Source organism: Danio rerio, chromosome 4 (assembly GCF_052040795.2).
Source record: "Danio rerio strain M-AB ecotype USA chromosome 4, GRCz13ab, whole genome shotgun sequence".
Classification (NCBI taxonomy): Eukaryota; Metazoa; Chordata; class Actinopteri; order Cypriniformes; family Danionidae; genus Danio; species Danio rerio.
The window spans coordinates 23,329,669-23,349,538 of record NC_141024.2 but is presented as its reverse complement, the minus strand read 5'-3'; the positions used below and the strand labels follow the sequence as shown (position 1 = coordinate 23,349,538).

General features: G+C 34.7%; 1 protein-coding gene across 50 annotated transcripts in view; it reads left to right on the top strand.

Annotated features, from left to right (window-relative positions):
• magi2a (membrane associated guanylate kinase, WW and PDZ domain containing 2a) overlaps positions 1 to 19,870 on the top strand; it is a 332,684-nt gene that overhangs the window by 298,979 nt on the left and 13,835 nt on the right. For 10 of the 50 annotated variants that reach the window (XM_087247171.1, XM_087247173.1, XM_087247191.1 and 7 more), the window contains 9 exons: positions 1,205 to 1,293; positions 3,382 to 3,574; positions 7,986 to 8,249; positions 8,573 to 8,758; positions 11,253 to 11,535; positions 14,714 to 14,930; positions 15,731 to 15,859; positions 16,811 to 16,954; positions 19,693 to 19,831. In XM_087247171.1, the coding sequence (XP_087103297.1) occupies positions 1,205 to 1,293; positions 3,382 to 3,574; positions 7,986 to 8,249; positions 8,573 to 8,758; positions 11,253 to 11,535; positions 14,714 to 14,930; positions 15,731 to 15,859; positions 16,811 to 16,954; positions 19,693 to 19,831 (1,644 nt within the window). Of the gene's footprint in view, positions 1 to 1,204; positions 1,318 to 3,381; positions 3,575 to 7,985; positions 8,250 to 8,572; positions 8,759 to 11,252; positions 11,536 to 14,713; positions 14,931 to 15,730; positions 15,860 to 16,810; positions 16,955 to 19,692; positions 19,832 to 19,870 lie in introns of all 50 variants that reach the window. The other 40 variants (XM_087247160.1, XM_087247164.1, XM_087247175.1 and 37 more) reach the window with 13 other exon arrangements.

The following is a 19,870-nucleotide window of genomic DNA, read 5'->3' as shown; positions in this document are numbered from 1 at the left end:
CTGAAATGGCCAAGTCAAAGATCATAATCCTATTGAGATGCTGTGGGGTGACTTGAAATGAGCTGTACATGCAAGAAAACCCTCAAACATCTCACAGCTAAAAGAAATTTGCATTCAAGAGTGAGCTATGCTTTCCTCAGACTAATGTCAGACACTGGTACAAGAAACGTCTCACTGCAGTTATTTCAGGTAACACTAGCTACTAAGGGGTTGGGTGTCCTTACTTTTCCACAGTTAGAATATGCATTTCTGTAGAATTACATTTAGAGAGTATTTTGAAAAAAGTAAATTTTTTTTTAAACCGCACAAAATACCCAGGCTTTTAAAAATGTACAAACGTATAAAGTATAAACTTTTTAAAAACGTACAAAATATCCAGGCTTTCAAAGGGTGTCCTCATTTTTTCACATGACTGTACATTGTACATGTACTATGTCACCTCTGTTTATTTTCTTTACATTTTTTATGTACGAAAATGCTATAATACATTTTTTTGGTTTCCTAAAATCATTTGAAATATAATGAAAATGTATGACATGATTACATTTGCAATTTTAGATTACCGTTTAAATGTATTTTTTGTCATCTTAAATCATTTGACATAAAATTAAAATGTATTATTCAAACAGCCTCCATATTTATCTGTTGTTAATTGTTATTTGCTAAAGCAGTTTTTTCTAAAATGCTATTTTCAAAAATATCATCAAACAAATGCTATTTTTGTCACCTAAAATCATATGATATTTAAAGTATTTCATATGATATATCATATATCAAAGTATTGTATATGAAAAATGAAATTGATTATCAATGAATGACTTTTTTTTATTTAATTTTTTTGTATTGGTAACCTTTGTTCTGCCACTTTATTCTGAATATCATTTATCATCTGTATGTGTTGTTAAAAACAAGATATTTAATCAAAATGTATCACATTATGACAATTAGACAAATACGTATGACAAATTTTATACAGGTAATTTTCATTACATTTTTTGTCAGCTTATGCCACTTATCATTCTCCTTGCCTTGAGAATGAACCTCTCAATACAAGTTCAAGAACATCAAATGGACGAATTAACAAATTAAGTAGTCTGTGAAGAAAAATGGGGGTCTTAAATGTCAACTAGAGCACTAAATTACCCTTGAATTATGAGAGTAGTGTGGAGAAATGACTAAAGTGTGAAGCACTGTGTGTCTTCAGCAGAGTTCCAGGAGGTGGAGGTGCACCTACGCAGACAGAAGTCCGGTTTTGGCTTCAGGATCCTGGGCGGAGAGGAACCAGGACAGCCTGTGAGTCCGAAGGCTCAGGAGAAGGCTCGTACTTCAAAACTAACGCACATGCTTCCTAAAACAACTGTCACTGCTACTGGCTAACATCATAACATCATGTCTGCTTTAAACTTTTGATGTCCATATACAGCTTTAAAGTCCCCCTGAAGTCAAAGTTAACATTCATTGGGGTGTTAACATTAATATGTCAATCTTAAGGTCATCAATAAGCTATTGTGCTTCAAAACAATTACTAAATTTGCATTTAAAAGACATTTACTTTAATTAGTATGGATGAAAATTATTTTATGACATCAATGAGAACTTCAGTGTTTCAATAGATGTTCTGACCAATCAAGTGTTGTCTTGTATCTGAAGTCTCTCCCCTACAAGCTTCAGCTGAAATTGAACAAGTCACTTGTTCGCATGAAATTGACTATGCAAACCAATTGGCAACCTCTTGGTCTCTTATGAAGGCAATGCGGAGGTGACTGAAATTGCAATTCATCAACTGATCAGAAAGGAAGTCAGTTCCAAAGACTCGCAATTGTTAAAATGCCCAACTTTACAGCAAAAAATTACAGTCTGGTACAAAAATTGCTTTCAAACTTATCTGTTTAAATTATATTAGGCCTTAATATTCTGAAAAATTAAGGACATGGCAGATATCTGCTGCTGGCCTTCATGTCACCTCAGCTAATTCCAGACATTGAACTTAGCATGTTTGTCATATTTGTTATTTTGTGTTGGATTATTTCTTACATTTATCAAATAATATGGCATGTCATGTAGTTAATTGTGCTTCAGCCTCCATTTTTCCAGCAATTAATATTTTTACATAATTTTATTTATAATGCATACAATTCTTTTCAAATTCTTTATTTATTTTTTAAAACCTCAATGAACTCCACAATCTGACAAATTGGTCATCTGAAATGCTGTCATACTGTAAATAGCCTAGCATTTATTAACACAGACTATATTTGTAGCATTTTAAAGAAAGTTGTTGAAAAATGTCACAAGAATAATATTTATCATGACTAATGAATTATTATTAAATGATACAACCAAGCACATGTGGCCAGAGCACAAAATAGTCACTTTTAAAGAAGTGTTAAGCTTTTCACCCAAAGAAAAAACAATACAAGGAAAATGCAACCAGGAATCTCTAGCTCCACCCACATCCGGCCTGTTTTTTGATGTGGAAGTGGTCAGTGTGTCGTGCCTCCAAGATAACAATGGTTGGCTCTGGCCACTAGTATCTTTAAAAACCTATGGGTGATGTAGGCGTGTAGGGATACATCGTATTATCGAGAAATAAAAATGCGCCAATGCTTATTGCAAATGTAAATTATTTCATTTACAATATTGAGCAATATATTGTTTAGGGTATACTTTAACCTCAAATGTCATATCTTATTTTTTATAGTATTCAATATCAAGATAATATTATATTGTGTTTGAAAATTGAGATGTGTATCGTGACTTTGTGTAGTTACACCCTTTGTTTATGGTTCAAGCCTAGAGTTCACCTAAATACTTGTATATTTACAGTAAGAAAATAATAAACAGTAACTGAACTTGAGTTAAATAACTAATAACTTGTATTTTATTATTCGTAACAATGACGGGGAGGAGCACGAAATGCCAAGCTGCTGAAATGTGCTGTTATTAATATGCATTGCACACTCGCATACACAATGTCAGCATACGAGCCACTAGGAATGTGAAAAATAGGGCACACACAATTACAATTTTCTAAATGATTGATATGAATTCAGACAGTGTAAATATTATTTCCACTGACCGAATAAAGTCTGTTTTCGCAAGCGAATTTCACTGATTGCTGTATTTCAAAGAGTAGAAATAGTTTGCATTGCTAGTAAAGACTTTTCGTTTTCTTTTATGAGTCAGATTTACTTAAGCTTAACAGAGCTTTGATATAAACAAAAACGCTATTGGCTAATTTTAAAAGGGGGAGGAGCAACTTAATGTACTCCATGCAGCTTTCAAGTATCCGTTGAAATTACATCAGCTACATCAAATAAAGCTGCTGAAGTAAAGGAGACCTTTAGAACAGTGTGTGGTGACAGCATTGTGTCTGTGCAGATCCTGATTGGGGCGATCATTGAGAAGAGTCCTGCTGATAAAGACGGTCGTCTGCGGCCTGGAGATGAGCTGATTTCAGTCGATGGGATCGTGGTGGCTGGAAAACCTCACCGTTACGTCATTGACCTCATGCATGGGGCAGCCCGAACGGGACAGGTCAAGCTCACTGTACGACGAAGAGTTCAGCCCACAGGTGACACATTATGTTTGTTTCGACAACTAACACTGTTCAATGGGGAACACGTTTTCTATGGTGGCTTTCACATTTTTGTGCAGTTTTAATAAATGAATTATACACTCTTTATAAGAAATAAAGGTACTCCAGTTGTCACTGGGGTGATACCTTACAAATTTGTACCTTAAAGGTCCATATTAATACATCAAGGATACATGTTAGTACATAAAATGTACAAAAGTTTTCCTCCTAAACGTTTTTAGGTACTAATATATACTTTTGAGGTGCCAATATGGACCCTTTAAGTAAAAATGTGTACCTTTTGTAAAGATATCACACCAGTGACAGCTCATGTACCTGTATTTTTGAGAATGTATACATTTATTTTGTGATTTAGTACTAACATGTAATGGAGGCCAGCTACCAAAGTGCTATGCAGGTAAAACTCACTCCTCTTGCCTCAAAAGGTGCTACAAACGCCAGAGGTCATGGTCTTTAGCCTCCATGTTAGAGCATCCAACTCCTATGCAATGAATTGCCGGTTCGATCCCAGATCAAACCGGGTTGGGTGCGGTAGGACTGGTGCTTCATAAACATAAAATGCTCAGCATATTTTAGTACACTCCTCACAAATCTATCCTTTAAATAAATATTTTCAGTAGAAGGATATACAATATTATGTTTGTGCATACACCGAAATATATTGCCTTTATTCACTGAGAAATGGATACAAATTTTCATTTTTAAAATGGGCTGTACTCAATTATGCTAAGCACTGTTTATAAAGTTAACATTTAGACAAAATTCGAAGCACTTTTTATAAAAATAGTGAAAAGGATGATCACTCAGTATTGTGTATGATTAGTTACAAAGTAATTAGTTACAGCTAATAAATTACTTTTTTGCTAAAAAAAATTAAGTGATTACTTTTCATTTTTCGATCATTTAATTACAGTTACTTATAATGTACTTAAGCATTACATAACTACATACAAACATACATAAAACATAGTTAAATTTAACTGTTCTGTACAGTATATATCAAATTAGAAAAAATATATATTCTGCATAATTTAACATTTTAAACTAAAGATTATATTTATCAAGACAATTGAACATGCTTAAAAAATGAATATTTAAAATATACTTATAAATATAAAAAATTAAAAAAATAACTAGTGAAAAATTAGTTCATGAAAACATAAGGCATAAATTCAGAGATACAGAGTAATTGTGTGTGTGTGTGTGTGTGTGTGTGTGTGTGTGTGTGTGTGTGTGTGTGTGTGTGTGTGTGTGTGTGTGTGTGTGTGTGTGTGTGTGTGTGTGTGTGTGTGTGTGTGTGTGTGTGTGTGTGTGTGTGTGAGTGTGTGTGTGTATAATTCACATATTTTTTATGATAGACAGATTTTTTAAACTAAAGAATGTTAGATCTGTCCAACAATAAAATATGGTGTTATTGATTAAAAGGTTCTGTTGTAAAAATGTTTAAAGAGTTTAATTTCTATTGTATATGCATTAGGATTTAATGTGGATTTTAAGTAGTGTTTAGTCAAGTAATTAAGTTACCTTTCAGACAAAGTAATTAGAAAAGTCTTTCAAATACAATTTTAATGATGCAATCATTGTAATTACTTTTTTAAAGTAACTAACCCAACACTGCTATCGCAACAAAATAAAAAATGTCTGATTTTATATATTTACTGGAAAAAAAAAGCTTTGCAATGTTTTACAACTGTTTTTTTAATCTTGTTTTTCAGTTTATTATTTTTTACATATATTTTTATATGTCCAACTATTGTGACATGAGTGTAATACTACCTGACAATTCCTGCTGTTTCTTTTTTGTCAGCTTTTACAGCTTGATATGTCATATTAATTTGAAAATCAATTCTCAGAGTTAAGAATTTAAAGTCTGGGTATTGATCAAAGTAAAGCAATACAATCTGCACATGAAAGGCATTTGAAAGCAGCATAAATAATGTAAGCATTATACAATGTTTTCAGCACAGTGAACTGCATATCAAAAGGAGAAAAACAACAGAAATTTGTTTTAATAAGAACAAACCCTTGAGACGTAAAGCCAAAGAAACAACCTTTAAAGACTAAAGCTTGTTATTTCCAGTCAGTTACAGCAATTACAGACTGCTGCGAAGGATATATTTCTGTCATGTGAAGGTGATAATGAAGATAATGGAGGTAATGAAGCAGCCTGTGTTATATTGTTACTCTCTTTATCTGTCTGTCTCGTCCACTCTGTCTAATAATTTTCAGCGAGCTGAGGATCAGATTGTGCTGTCTGACTCATCCTCTCAGTCTTATCTTCCCTGGACAATCCCTTCTCCCCCTTTGCATCTTGGGGAAATGTCTGGGTTTTGGCTTTTTTGGTTTGCCGTTTGATCACAGAGGGCCTTCAGACCAGCTTTAGACAAACTTTATACTACTGTGTCTTTCACTCACACACACATACACTTTGGTGATACCTGCTGCTGCATCTAAAATATGCATATGAACAGAGAATCGTGTGGAAATGTGGTGAATATTATTAAGTATTAAGGTAACACTTTGCATTAAGGTTGCATTAGTTAATGTATCATCTAACATGAATAAACAACGAAGAATACATTTATTACAGTATTTATTCATCTTTAATAAAGTCAGTTAATGGAAAAAGTTCTTCACTGTTAATTCGTGTTAGCTCACAGTTCATTGGGTGCATTAGTAAATGTTGAACTATGATTAATAAATGCTGTACAAGTATGAAGTAAGTTACTACAGTGGTTCATTTTAGTAAATTCATTGAATAGCAAGACCTTATTGCAAAGTGTGACCAGTATTATAAAAGCATTATGAGTTTTAGTAAGTAATAAAGGGATCACATTTGGTTAAAAGTGTAAGTAACATTTTGAATTATTATTATTACAATTAAAACATTTTTTTTTAGATATATATTTGTTTTACAATTGTATTTTAAAAAGTAAATAGTTTCCTTCTTTCAAAGCTGAATTAATGAGCTTTGTTAAATATGAAATATTTGAAAGTCACATGATTCTTCAGAAATTAATATAAAATTATCATATTTATTGCTGTAAACAGTTATGCAGCATCATATATTTTGTTTGTTTCTGTGTTGGTTGGTTGATTGATTGATTGATTGATTGATACCTGGAACTAAAACAATAAAACAAATGACTTAAACAATAACATTAAAACATTAATATTTATTTAAACAAAATAAACTTTAAAAAAGTCATGAAATTTGTCAACTTATTTTAAAATATAAAATAAGTTGACATATTTCATGATATATAAACATAGAAATACAACCAATAAAAATAACAAAAAAAATCATAAAAAAATAAACATTTTAAAATTTTAAATAAAACATACTTTATGTTAAGGTGCCCTTGTTACAGTGTAACTATTAATTTCATTCCTGAGTAATATGAATTAATTACATGTTCGTACTCTATTGTTTGGGTCAGGATGACGATTAGTTGCATGTAATTATCCTTTTAACTACCCCACCAAGAAAAAAAATAGTACTAGTGGGCATTACAGTGGCACAGTGGGTTGCACTGGTCGATGGTTCAAGCCTCGACTGGCTTGTTTGTCATTTTTGTGTGGAGTTTGCATGTTCTCCCTATGTTTGTGTGTGTTAATACACTCAATTCATATTAACACAATCAATAAAAAAAAACTTCTTTTTTTTTCAACACATCCCATAATTTCTAAAATTTCAACCGTTTACGGTTGGTTTACTATAAAAATCAGAAGATATAAAGTGTACAAACAATTTATTTTTAAAAAGAATCAAAATAAAACATTTTTTAATGCTAAATCATCTTTATTTTTTATAAAAACATTTCAGATTCTCATTTAACATGTTTTCTTGTTTGTTTGTTTTTTACAATAAAACCAAAGTCAAGTGTAGTAGTGCAACAGGATTATGTGTTGGATTTTCATTGTAAACCAACAATGCTGTGTAGTTAAATCAATATTTAAAACAGTCTAAATTACTTTAACAGTCAAAGTGTTTAGCATTTATTAATTGTAATTAGTATAGTAGGTACATGGAACATGTAGCAAGGACACCTTAAAATCCTTAAAAAAAAACTTAAAGTTTTACCAAAAGCAAATATCTAAAAAATAAAAGAACAAGGGGTCTCTTGTACACACTGTGCAATACTGACCCCAAACCTTTGAATCTCAGTATGCTATTATGTAAGAAAATGTCACTTCCTTTCCTCAATTTTTTTTGACTTAGTCCTTGATTTAACAGGGCTTGCCACAGTGAAATGAACCACCAATTACTCAGATATATGTAAGAAAGTATCAAAACTCAGAGTCTTAAACTTCTAACTTCATCTGCCCAAGCAATGAAAATGTAATGTTCTGAAAAATCTGCTCTCTCTTACTGTATTACCTTCAGGCGAACCTTTTCCAGAGAACGGCCGCAGTCCTGGATCAACACAACACAGTTCCCCGAGAAGTGACTTCAACTCCCGAATGTTCTGTAACAACTCTGCCCCCTCTCAAAACTCCGCCCCATCCACCACAGGCTCCTCCCCTCCAGACACAGCAGCCAATCAGAATGCACAGCCTAATGACGTATCCATCCAGCGCAAGGAGACCGAAGGATTCGGATTTGTCATTATCAGTTCACTAAACAGGCCCGAAACTGCAGCCGCTGCTGGTATGGAACAATTATTTCTCAACACTTTAACTTTAACTTCTTTTCAATCTGGGACATTCCATTACTGTAATAGCTCACACAGGCGGGCTGTTTCAGAGGGTCATAGTGATTTTAAAAGTGCAGCATGTCCTCATAAACCTGCGTATTAATAATGGATGCACTTCTATTTGAGGGCTGAAGAGGCTAGTTACAATGTTCTAATGCAGCGCCCACGCTCGTATATAAAAACAGCTCCACTAACAGGAAAGGACAGAGTGCAGATAGAGAGCTCTCTCCACGTATTACGTAAAAAAATAAAACTGCTTGTATGTGTGTGTTTTTAGCTGTGCCTCATAAGATCGGCCGCATCATTGAGGGAAGTCCAGCAGACCACTGTGGGAAGCTTAAGGTTGGAGATCGTATTCTGGCCGTCAACAATCAATCAATCGTCAACATGCCGCATGCCGACATCGTCAAACTGATCAAGGACGCCGGACTAAGTGTCACACTCAGGATCATCCCTCAGGAGGGTGAGTGGACGACTGGGAGGATGTATGTCTGCTATTGAAGCGGCTGCTTGTAATTATGCTTTTGTTATATGGCTTATTTAATCTAAGATGCAGAGATTATTATAAATAGGACATTTATTTGTTGACTTCCTGAGCATTGAACTGTCATTCAATTAGCTCATCCAATGAGTTAGGTTGGGAAAGGACTACTTGATTTTAACAGAGGGTAGGGGAAAGTGATGGTAGGAGTGTTTTAGAGATCAGTTTAGGGAGAAAATTGTTAAAAACTGTGTTTCAAATATAAATGTAAAATTTCATAACACATTGTAGATTTCTCACACGCTGTACATTATTGCAGCACTTCTACATCTTGATAAGCACCTAGTATCTACGTTAATCCAAGTAAAAATCCACCAAAATCCAAGTATTGATCTTATTTGTTTTTTACACTCCAGCAGAGTAGTACAATTTTAGTAGTGTGCCTTTATGAGCACTCAGAACCAGGCTGCAAAGTGGAAAACTGTGCCACACAAATTGCACTTATTTAAGCAGTTAAAAAAACAAACCAATTAAGATAAAACAGTTCTTATATTTGCTGTTTTTAGATGGCCACATGATGCCATTTGAAAAGGTCATTCTTTATTGGGTGTGGAGACATGCCATATTTATAGCTTTCCTTATTGAATAAAGATGCCATTGAATGAAAATCTGGATATACAGTACTTAGGCATAACTGAATAGCAAGAGTTTAGTGCATTGAAAGGAACACACACTCTGATGGTCCACACTGTGTGGTTAATATACACACCACAGGCTGTTTGATTGCCCACAAGGTTTCATACTGGGGTTACAACAATCAAATTTTCCTTATTTTTTAAGATTATTAAAGATTGTATAAATCATACTATGTGTGTAGGACTCTTATTTTGAAAATGGAAGTGGTAAAAAGGAGCAGATCTGTCAAACAGGCAGCCATGCATGAAAATGGAGTGTTCACAGTTCATCAGAATGCAAAATGCAGGATATACGGATTATAAACGTATTCAGTCTCAAACCAAAGAGCCATAAAGTCTGTTAATGTTTGTTTCGTTAATTTAACATACAGTACAGACCAAAAGTTTGGACACACCTTCTCATTCAAAGAGTTTTGTTTATTTTCATGAATATGAAAATTGTAGATTCACACTAAAGGCATCAAAACTATGAATTAACACATGTGGAATTATATACATAACAAAAAAGTGTGAATCAACAGAAATATGTCATATTCTAGTATCATCAAAGTAGCCACCTTTTGCTTTGATTACTGCTTTGCACACTCTTGGCCTTCTCTTGATGAGCTTTAAGAGGTAGTCACCTGAAATGGTCTTCCAAAAGTCTTGATGGAGTTCCCAGAGATGCTTAGCACTTGTTGGCCCTTTTGCCTTTACTCTGCGGCTAATTTTTGGATATGAGAAGTTTTGAGCATCTTAAGTACCTATTAAGCATCGATATCAAAATGTGTACATCCACAATATTCACTTCGCAAAGAAGTGACTACGAGCTACAGAATTGTATCCAGTCACTGTATTTATATGAAATTTATATGATTTATGACAGAAAAAGTCTTACTTAGAATTTTTGTTTTGTTTATATTTAAATTTCAAAGCGAAAACAAGATCATTTTACTTACTCCACTGGCAGATAATGTTGCTTGTTTTCAGGAAAAACTCTTAAATTTGAATTATTTCTTCTGACAGTGAAAACAAAACAATATTTTACTTGCTCTTAGATGTATGTTGATTTTTGAAACTATTCATATCACAATATTTCTTGCAGAAAAATAAAATGTCGTAATATCAGATTTTTCCAAAATCATGCAGCCCTACTGCCTGCATGTTTTAGAGATCAATTTAACACATTGAATCAATGCATTCTGTGGCACCGTTTAACACAATGTAAATACACATTTTCATTACATTGTAATCATAAAAATTGTAAATAAATATGATATGTGATATACTATGTAGGAGATTCTATTAAATGTGGATATTTGCATGACAGCGATCTTTCTATTTTAATTTCAGTTGCACAATATGAAAGATATTGAAAATGCAGCTCATGAGCTTTAAAACTTGGCAAATTTAATACATGCACAAAATAATATTTAGTTTTTTATTTGTACATGCCACATTTGACCACTTTAGATAAATCAATGTGTCTATGATCTTGGAACAAATACTGTAAACTGGACTTAATATTGATTTTGCCTTATTAAAAAGATTAATTTTTCACACTTACATGAACTACCACTGCAGGATGGAAAACTGACATGCAAATTTATTCAATTATTGTAATAAATTTGCTTCTAAAAGACCACAGAAAGTACATGCAAAAAGCTATCAAAAGCCATGGTTATTTTTTGCACTCATGTAACCTTTAATCTGCTACCTTAACAGATGTTAAATATAGACACCTGTATAACAAAGATAAGATTTAGAAATTACTTATATTTTGTCTTTTCTCCACTTTTCAGAGACTAACAGCACTCCTTCTGCAGGCAGCTCAGAGAAGCAAAGTCCTATGGCCCAGCCAAGTCCAGTGTGTCAACCTAACACTGTGAACCAGACCGGTGCAGCCCCTCTAGCAAACTCCAATGCTCAACAAAACTCTGCTCCTCAACCCAGTCCCATAAAGCAACCCATTTCAGAAGCACAGCCGAGCCTTGTCACTCAAAACAGCCCAGCCAATCATCCCAGCTCAGTGACCCAACAGAACCCGCAAACTCAGCCAGTACAAACTTACAGCCACGACAGCAGGCAAGAAACTAACTTAAATTACTTTATTGCTTAAATATGGTTTTCAGGATTAATGGTTTACTACTACAACAACACTATTTTTAGGTTGACACTTTGTTTTCTGAAGAAAATGTGTATAGTGTTTGACCCTGATGGTTGCTCAGTTCCTTGGACATTTGTTGAGGACATTAAATAATATTTTAATGTGCTAGTCATTTTTACCATTGCTTATTAAAATTGAGCAAAACCTATTAATATATTATGCATTTACACTCTTCTTCAGTTAAAGCAAGTAGGAATCTGAATTGCAAAAAAATTAATATGTGTGAGGTGAAATGTTGTGTTTGCACGTAAAACACAGATTTGGCAACAGGTTCATGTTGGTCAATCGAATTTGCTGTGTTGACCAACAGAACACTGTGTCAAAAGCTTGAAAGGTCAATGCCACAATTAAAATTCCATAAATTTTGTCTAAATACATTACAAATAAACTAAAAAAATATATAGTTGAAATCAGACATTTTTAGGGTTCAAATGGATTTAGGCATTTTAATTTAATATTTGTTGAAATGTTCATAAGTTGTAAGCAAAAAGATATATATTTCATTTATCCTGACCACTTGGTGGCACTGTGTGAAAATAAGGCAGGTAACCTAATGGCCTGTTTCCACTGAGTGGTACAGTACAGTAGGGTAGGGGTCGGTACGGGTCACCTTTAACAAGCTTGTCTTTCCACTGGTAAAAGGGTACCAATAGTACTCTTTTGGTGGACATGGTGTACGACAGAAAGTTTCAGTCAACGGCATTCTCGCTCAAGGAAATGTCAAAGTAAAGCTGTAAGGGTCGTTAAAATATCATATGAGAAGCACTTCTCACAACACAGATGCTTCATACACATAAATACTTATATAAATGTTCATTACTACCCTCTCTATGAACATGATTTGATTATAACTGCAGATCAATGATAAAAATTGCCTACTGCAACGTCTGCAATTATATTAAATAAATAAATGCAACATACAGTATATGAACACATACAGACTCTTACAGTCCCAATTTACAGAAAAACTATACACAGCATAGATTTAGTTCTTTTTTGGGTTCAAAAACCACACACAACATAAAGCCCAGAGTCAGTGCAAACCTCTCATCTATATATTTAATCTTCACCAGCACATGTAACCTCTTGTTAGAAAGTAATTCCATCATTCTGAGTTCCTAATAGTCCAAAAGGTGATGATAATAGTTAAACATGGCAGTTTGTCAATTTTTTTTTTTTTTTTTTTTTGGTTGCTGAAACAATCATTTGTTTTTTTGGGGCTTCTCTTTTGTTTTTTCACTGGTCAATCTCGTGTTTGTCTGTTTCTGAAAGAATCGAATGTCAGAACCACTTAAATAATCACGCGCACATTATTATCATCAGCTCAAGAAGTTTGTTATTTCAAATATAGATGCGCGGCGAATGCACATGAGAAAGCAAAACCGCTTGCGCTTTAGACTGCCTTGTTAACCACCACCGGACATAAGGAAGATTCTGCTCTTCTTCTTGACTGTGGCTGTTCATCAAGGCGTCAAGGCTTGTTTGAGCTCTGGTCGACCATGGCTTGTTACCATTTGTATATATTATTAACGTGTAATTTCTCGGCTGTGTTTTTAAAAATGGCGGGTTCTTTGTTTTTATTCACTTGGCTTGTTGCACAAGCGAGTGACTTATCTCTGTAAACCAATAGCGTTCAGTTATCTTGCTTCGTCTTTTCGTACCCTTTTGTTGTACCCTTTGCAAAGGGTACCTAAAAAGTGGTATGGTTTGCTTTTAGGTACCTTTTTACAGTGGAAACGGCCATAAAAGCATACCGAACCGAAACATATCGTGCTGTATTGTACCACTCAGTGGAAACAGGCCATTAGGTAATGGTTGGCATAAAACACTGAACTTGAAAAAGCGTTAAGCGAATATAGCCTCGTGTTTACTTTAACATGCATCTGTAAAATTGTTTCAGCCTTCACCAGTGGCAGTTACATTACATTAAACTCAACTAAACCCAACTGTGACAAGTAAAGTAGTTTGAGTATGTATGAGTGACAACAAATTTGACAATTTTCTCTTCTAATAAATGTAATAAAGCTCTCAATACTTTCTCCCTTATTTTAAAAAGCTATTGACATTTTTTAGCAATACAAAAAAATTACTTATGACTTTAGAAGTTTAACCAATGATGATGACTTCTGAGAATCCTGGAAATGTGATAGATGAAGATGAAAATTGCTTAAAGTTTACTCACCTTCAAGTTATTTTCCAAGCTTTGTTCTGTTGAACACTGACGAAGATATTTTAAAGAATGCTGGAAACTGGTAGCCACTCACATTCACATTAGGAAAAAATAAAAAGTCAATGTCTGTCGGTTTCTAACAATCTTCATTAAAACTTATTTTGTGTTTAACAGACACTTAAACAGTTATTGAACATGTAAATGAAGACAGAATTGATTAACTATGAACTATCCCGTTAACCAATATATAACTGTACAGAAGTGTCCAGTTAAACTAGTTCTGTCATCAAGTTACAGTAAAACTCCCTAAAGTTCTCTATTTATAGAGTGAATCTGAAGCTCTCTGACTCACAGACAGTCTTTCACTATTAGGTAGTTGCGTAAAATCACTTATCTTTCACAGAACTGAATAATTTACCTGCACGGCTCTTTAAAACAGTTTTTAATCATTCATGTAGCCTGCAGGGACCAATGATTTCACTTCCTCTCCATGCTCTCTCAAGTTTCAATATACACCCTAGAGCTCCTCGGGCTCCGCCATTTTCAACAGAACATTATCCTGCATTAAACTTTAAAATTCATTAGAGCTGTAGTTCCGTCAGCGGCAAGACGTTTCTGACAGCTTCTGCTGGTAAACAGACATAAACAGAGTAAATATTTTGAGAATTTCCTCATTCCTGTTATGTGTTTATGTATTATAGTTTTCATGGCTGATAAAAGATACTATTTTGAATTGCCGCAGACAAGCTTGACAATAAACACCATAGACGTGGTCGAAGATTTGCATGCATTCGAGCATACTTCAATTTGAGTAAACAGCATGAGTTCTTTTTACATATATTCTACCATCTGATTGGATGCAAGCTTTCCTGTCGCTCAAACACTTTTGCACACTTGCTCATATGTAAATAAAAGTATTTTTTTAGCTACAGGTCAGAGGTGAAAGCCAGGCAGGATGTAAAACCCGACATTCGGCAGCCATTTACTGATTACCGTCAACCTCCGGTGGACTACAGACACCCTCCTGTAGCAGATTATAGACAGCCCCCAACGCTGGATTACAGACACCCACCACTGCTGGACTACAGACCGCTACCTGCTGACCCTCGCACCTTTCCCTTACCAGACTACAGGATGCCACAGGTAGTTCTTTCACTCTCTCCCACAGTTTTATAAGGAGTATAAATGCTCACTGCTTTATATAATTCTTTAATAATCAGGAGGTGAATATCATGACTATTAGAGCTAAACAATTTTTAGAAAAGAATCTAATTGCGATATAGTGACTACAGTGCAATTATATTGGACCTATAGTGACCACTATCTATAGTGGACTACAGGCTGATGCCTGCTGACCCTTGCACATTTTTATTACCGGACAGCAGGATGCCACAGTTCTTTCATTTCATTCCATTAGTTCTTTCACCATGACCAATAGTGCGATTGTGATTTAATGTGCTGTTTTTTTTTATATTCTGTATTATTCAAAAATAAACATGGAACAAGCGAACAAAAATGACTGACACTTTTTTTTTCTAAAAATCTTCATAAAATAAATGTTTCAAGCTTGGTCACTCATAATTAAAACAATCATATTTACTGTGATGATCAGCAACTGTAGTGCTTATGAGCTCCAGTAGAGAGCCCTCTATACATTTCCTCAGCCAGTCATCCGAACTACATTTCCCACAACACGTTGCACTGATTATTAGTCCACCTGTTCCCCATTAAATCTAATTTAAAACTTCTGCAAGAAGTCTACATGGTGAGTCCTGTGTAGTCTTCACACATTTGCTTACACATTAATGTACTCTGACTTAACCTCTCAAAAAAAAAAAATAATTGGGAGCAGTGTGGTTGGAGCTAATGCTGCTCAAGTTGGAAAATCTGAACTTCAGTGGACATTTGTGCCATGTTAACCAATTATGTGCTTGCTCTTATAGGGAAGTGATTATGACGTAGTGCCTGTTATTGGTGTCCTGAGGGGAAATCCTCTTCCTGACACCGGACAACAGTTCATCAAACTGGGCTCGGCTCAGTCTGAAGCACCGCTGAAATCCTCCATCATCCAGGTATAATTTCTGGAGGAGTTGATGAACCCACAGAGCTGGGTGTACCTCTGAAAGGATCTAGTGGACTCGGACACAACCCCGATGATTTTCAGCCTGCCTAAAGCACATAAACACAGCTACTATCTCAATAAAATCCATGTTAGCCTTCTAGCTACAAAGCTAGAGTCAACAGGCAGATGCAAATCCATATCTATTGTAAAGTTAATATGACGCACAAATGAAGCAAGTAAACTCAAAATGTTCACGCGTCTATTTTTGCGTGAATAGTATGATTTATTCGCTTGTGCCGTGTCTGGTAGGAACACAGCATAAGAGCAATGAGAGCGTATCAAGGCTGGTGGCGAGAGTGTTTCACAAGTCTCGAGTCCCAAGGAGATTTAGTTGGATAATTTTGTTTTGTGTTTACTTTATGATTACATTTGTTGATCGTTTAGCTACTTCCACAGTACATTACATGCTTTTCCAGCATAAACTAAAAACACCAGCAAAGAACAAAGACAAAGTAAGACTTGAAAACCCCATTGCTTAGCATTTAGAAAGTGTTATTATATGTGGGAAATGTAGTCTGGGTGACAGAGGTAATGGGTGGAGTGCCTTCTAGTCGAGGTCTTGGGCACTCCAGCTGGTGATCAAAACATATACTATATACATAACTGCATTCTCATTGTGGCTTGCTGATTTGTACATTAAAGGACCACACAATACATGCATGCTCTTTGCTTACACAATATTCTTATGACCCCCACATGAAGTCTAATTGCATTGCATTTTAAAAATCACATTTTATAGTATCAAAATATTATTGCAAATGTTATTCATTGTTTTGCCCTAATGACTATGTACTCTATGAATGTATTAGGTGACACTTGACAGATAATTTACAGTAAGCATACATTATGGATGTTACAGAAAATTACAGAAATGTCTTTATGGTTGTGTGTGTGTTTGCAGGATTTTGATTTCTTCACGGTTGAGTTGGAAAAGGGGATGAAAGGTTTTGGCTTTAGTATTCGTGGAGGTCGTGAGTATAAGATGGACCTGTTTGTTCTGAGATTGGCTGAAGACGGACCAGCCATACGCAATGGGAGGATGAGGGTGAGATGACATCCCTATCTGTCTGTCTATCTGTCTGTCTGTCTGTCTTTCTATCCATCCATCTATTTAACTGTCTGTCTGTCTATCTATCTATCTTTGTCTGTCCATACATCTGTTTGTCTGTCTGTTTGTTTGTCTCTCCAACCATCTATCCATTTTCTACTGTTCTGTTCTGTTCTCTGTTCACATCTCAGCCGTAATGAATCTGTCATAGCTAATGTGAATAAAACAGTCCCCTCAGGATATTCCCTGTCTTCTTCCTCTCATTAAATCCTTTCATATTTAGCACATTACCTGCTGATCATCATAAACACTGACTGTTCCCTTCCTTTCAAGATCCTCCACTCTGACTGTAAACATCATCTTGCCTTCAATCGGGGTGTGAATTTAACCACAGCACAAAATGCCTCCTAAAACTATAATTAGTTTGTGATGGAACAGACCTGTGGTATTTCGAAACTCCATTAAGCATGAAGTCATAAAGCCATCAGAAGACACTTGCCGCTGCTGTAGTTTTCTCACACGTGCCTTCTAGTAACACTGAAAGCATAATAGGGCTGCTGACGGTGCTTTTACTAACACTCTTCACCTCTGAGGTCAGAGGAACCGTCCCCGAGAACAAAAAACCAGACACTCCTTGTCAATAATGAGAGAGTCATAGTACTCTCTGCCCCTCATTCAAACAAGATCTTAATGAGTCATTAAAAAAAAAATACTTGCCGACCTGCCCAGGCTTCCACATTATACAGACCATTTGAGAGGAATTCTCCATTTGTTACTATAATTGGCTCGTTCATTTTCCCCAGCCCCAGGCCAATTAGTCCATAGACACAAGACAAGTTCAATGCTCCTACATGCTTTGCATCAGCATATATGTGGGCAGAATTTCCTGTTTTAGGGGCAAAAATATGCAATCTTTTTCTACATTGTTTGTTGTGCTTTTAAGGGAGAATATACTGGAATTTATAAAGCATCTAGGTAGAGAAAAAATGTCTTTCAAATTATTGGTTATTATTTAGTTTTTAATATAATTGTCTTATAAATGATATGTTTAATTGACTAATAACTGATTAGCAGATATGTATTTTAATATTAGTATATAAGTAATATTAAAATACGTTATTAGTCATTTGAAATACTTTTTTTAAATAATGTAATAAAATATATTAATTTATGAATACACTACCTGACAAAAGTCTTGTCGTCAATCCCAGTTGTAAGAGCAACACGTAATAACTTGATTTTTAGTTGATCATTTGTAAAAGTGGCAGAAGGTAGATTTTTCAGATGAATCATCTGTTGAACTGCATCCCAATCATAACAAATACTGCAGAAGACCTGTTGGAACCCGCATGGACCCAAGAGTCTAGCAGAAATCAGTCAAGTTTGGTGAAGGAAAAATCAAGGTTTGGGGTCACATTAGGTATATGGGCGTGCAAGAGATCTGCAGAGTGGATGGCAACATCAACAGCTTGAGGTATCAAGACATTTGTGCTGCCCATTACATTACAAACCACAGGAGAGTGACAAGAGTTTTGTCTAAGCAAAGACAGACCTTACTGTCCTAATTAAATAATTAAAAGTCAAGGCATGATCATATTTTATTTTGGTAAAATAAGCGTAATCTAAAGGCCTTTGCCTTTCATATCAGCCATTTCAGATACCAAATGATCAACTAAAAGTTAAGTTATTATTTGTTGTTCCTAAAACTTGAATAGGCCACTAGACTTTTGTCTGGTTTTATATATATATATATATATATATATATATATATATATATATATATATATATATATATATATATATATATAATATTTATTGTTTTAATTAAAAATATATTTAGATTTAGTATGTGGTTTTATAATATTGTCTCTATACTTTAGTAATTGGAATGCAAGAGTCTCAAATTGTCTCTGTTTTATCATTACTTTATTCATTTATTTATTTTACATCCATCTGTATGTGAATACTCATAAATGGTAAAGGCTGCACATTACTTAGACTAAGCAACTGACACAGATTCTTCCAAAATGAACAGGCTAAAAATGTATAATCTTTTTTTACTGCACAAAAGTATCTTAGCCCACACAAAATCTGAGATGCGTAATATGCATAATAACAGTTATATTGCTCACGGCGCATGATCTGACAATCTGACAGTAATTGTCTTGAAATGTATTGTTGAAAGCGATGGATTCGTCACACTACCGTCATTTTGATGGCTCTGCTTTAATGAAGATGAATTCAAAGCTAAAACAGAATTTTAAAAATAAGACCCCACCAGTTGCCGGGAAGCTAATTGTTGAAATATTGAACATACCAGCTTCCTTTTTTTCATATAGGAAGGCTAATTAACCATTCCCTCATTATCCACAGCAGCCGCACACCTTACTCAAAGTTGATGAAGAGCATCAGAATTGTACCTCTTAGAAGCCTCAAACGCATAATTCATTAGTGATGCTAATTCTCAAATTAATTGCTGCTCGATCTCATTCATGACTGTTAATGCTGATTAGCGCTTAACAAAAACTGTCGACATGAGTTATAGACCTTTATTGATCCTACCGAATAATTATCTTTCATAAATGCCAGTCATATTCAATGCAGGATGCAATTCAAATCTGTCAGAAAATAATTACTTATTTTTTTGTATAAGCATTTGCATGTCTGTGTTCACAGACGTAGAGATTTGAATGCATCCTAACCAGGATGATAAATTTATTTTGTCTGTTTTGCAGGTTGGTGATCAAATCATTGAGATAAATGGGGAGAGCACGAGGGATATGACCCACGCTCGGGCTATTGAGCTCATCAAATCGGGTGGCCGTAGAGTTCGCCTGTTGCTCAAGAGAGGCACAGGGCAGGTCCCTGAGTATGGTAGGTTTAACACTGAAACGCGTAACATACTGCTCAGAA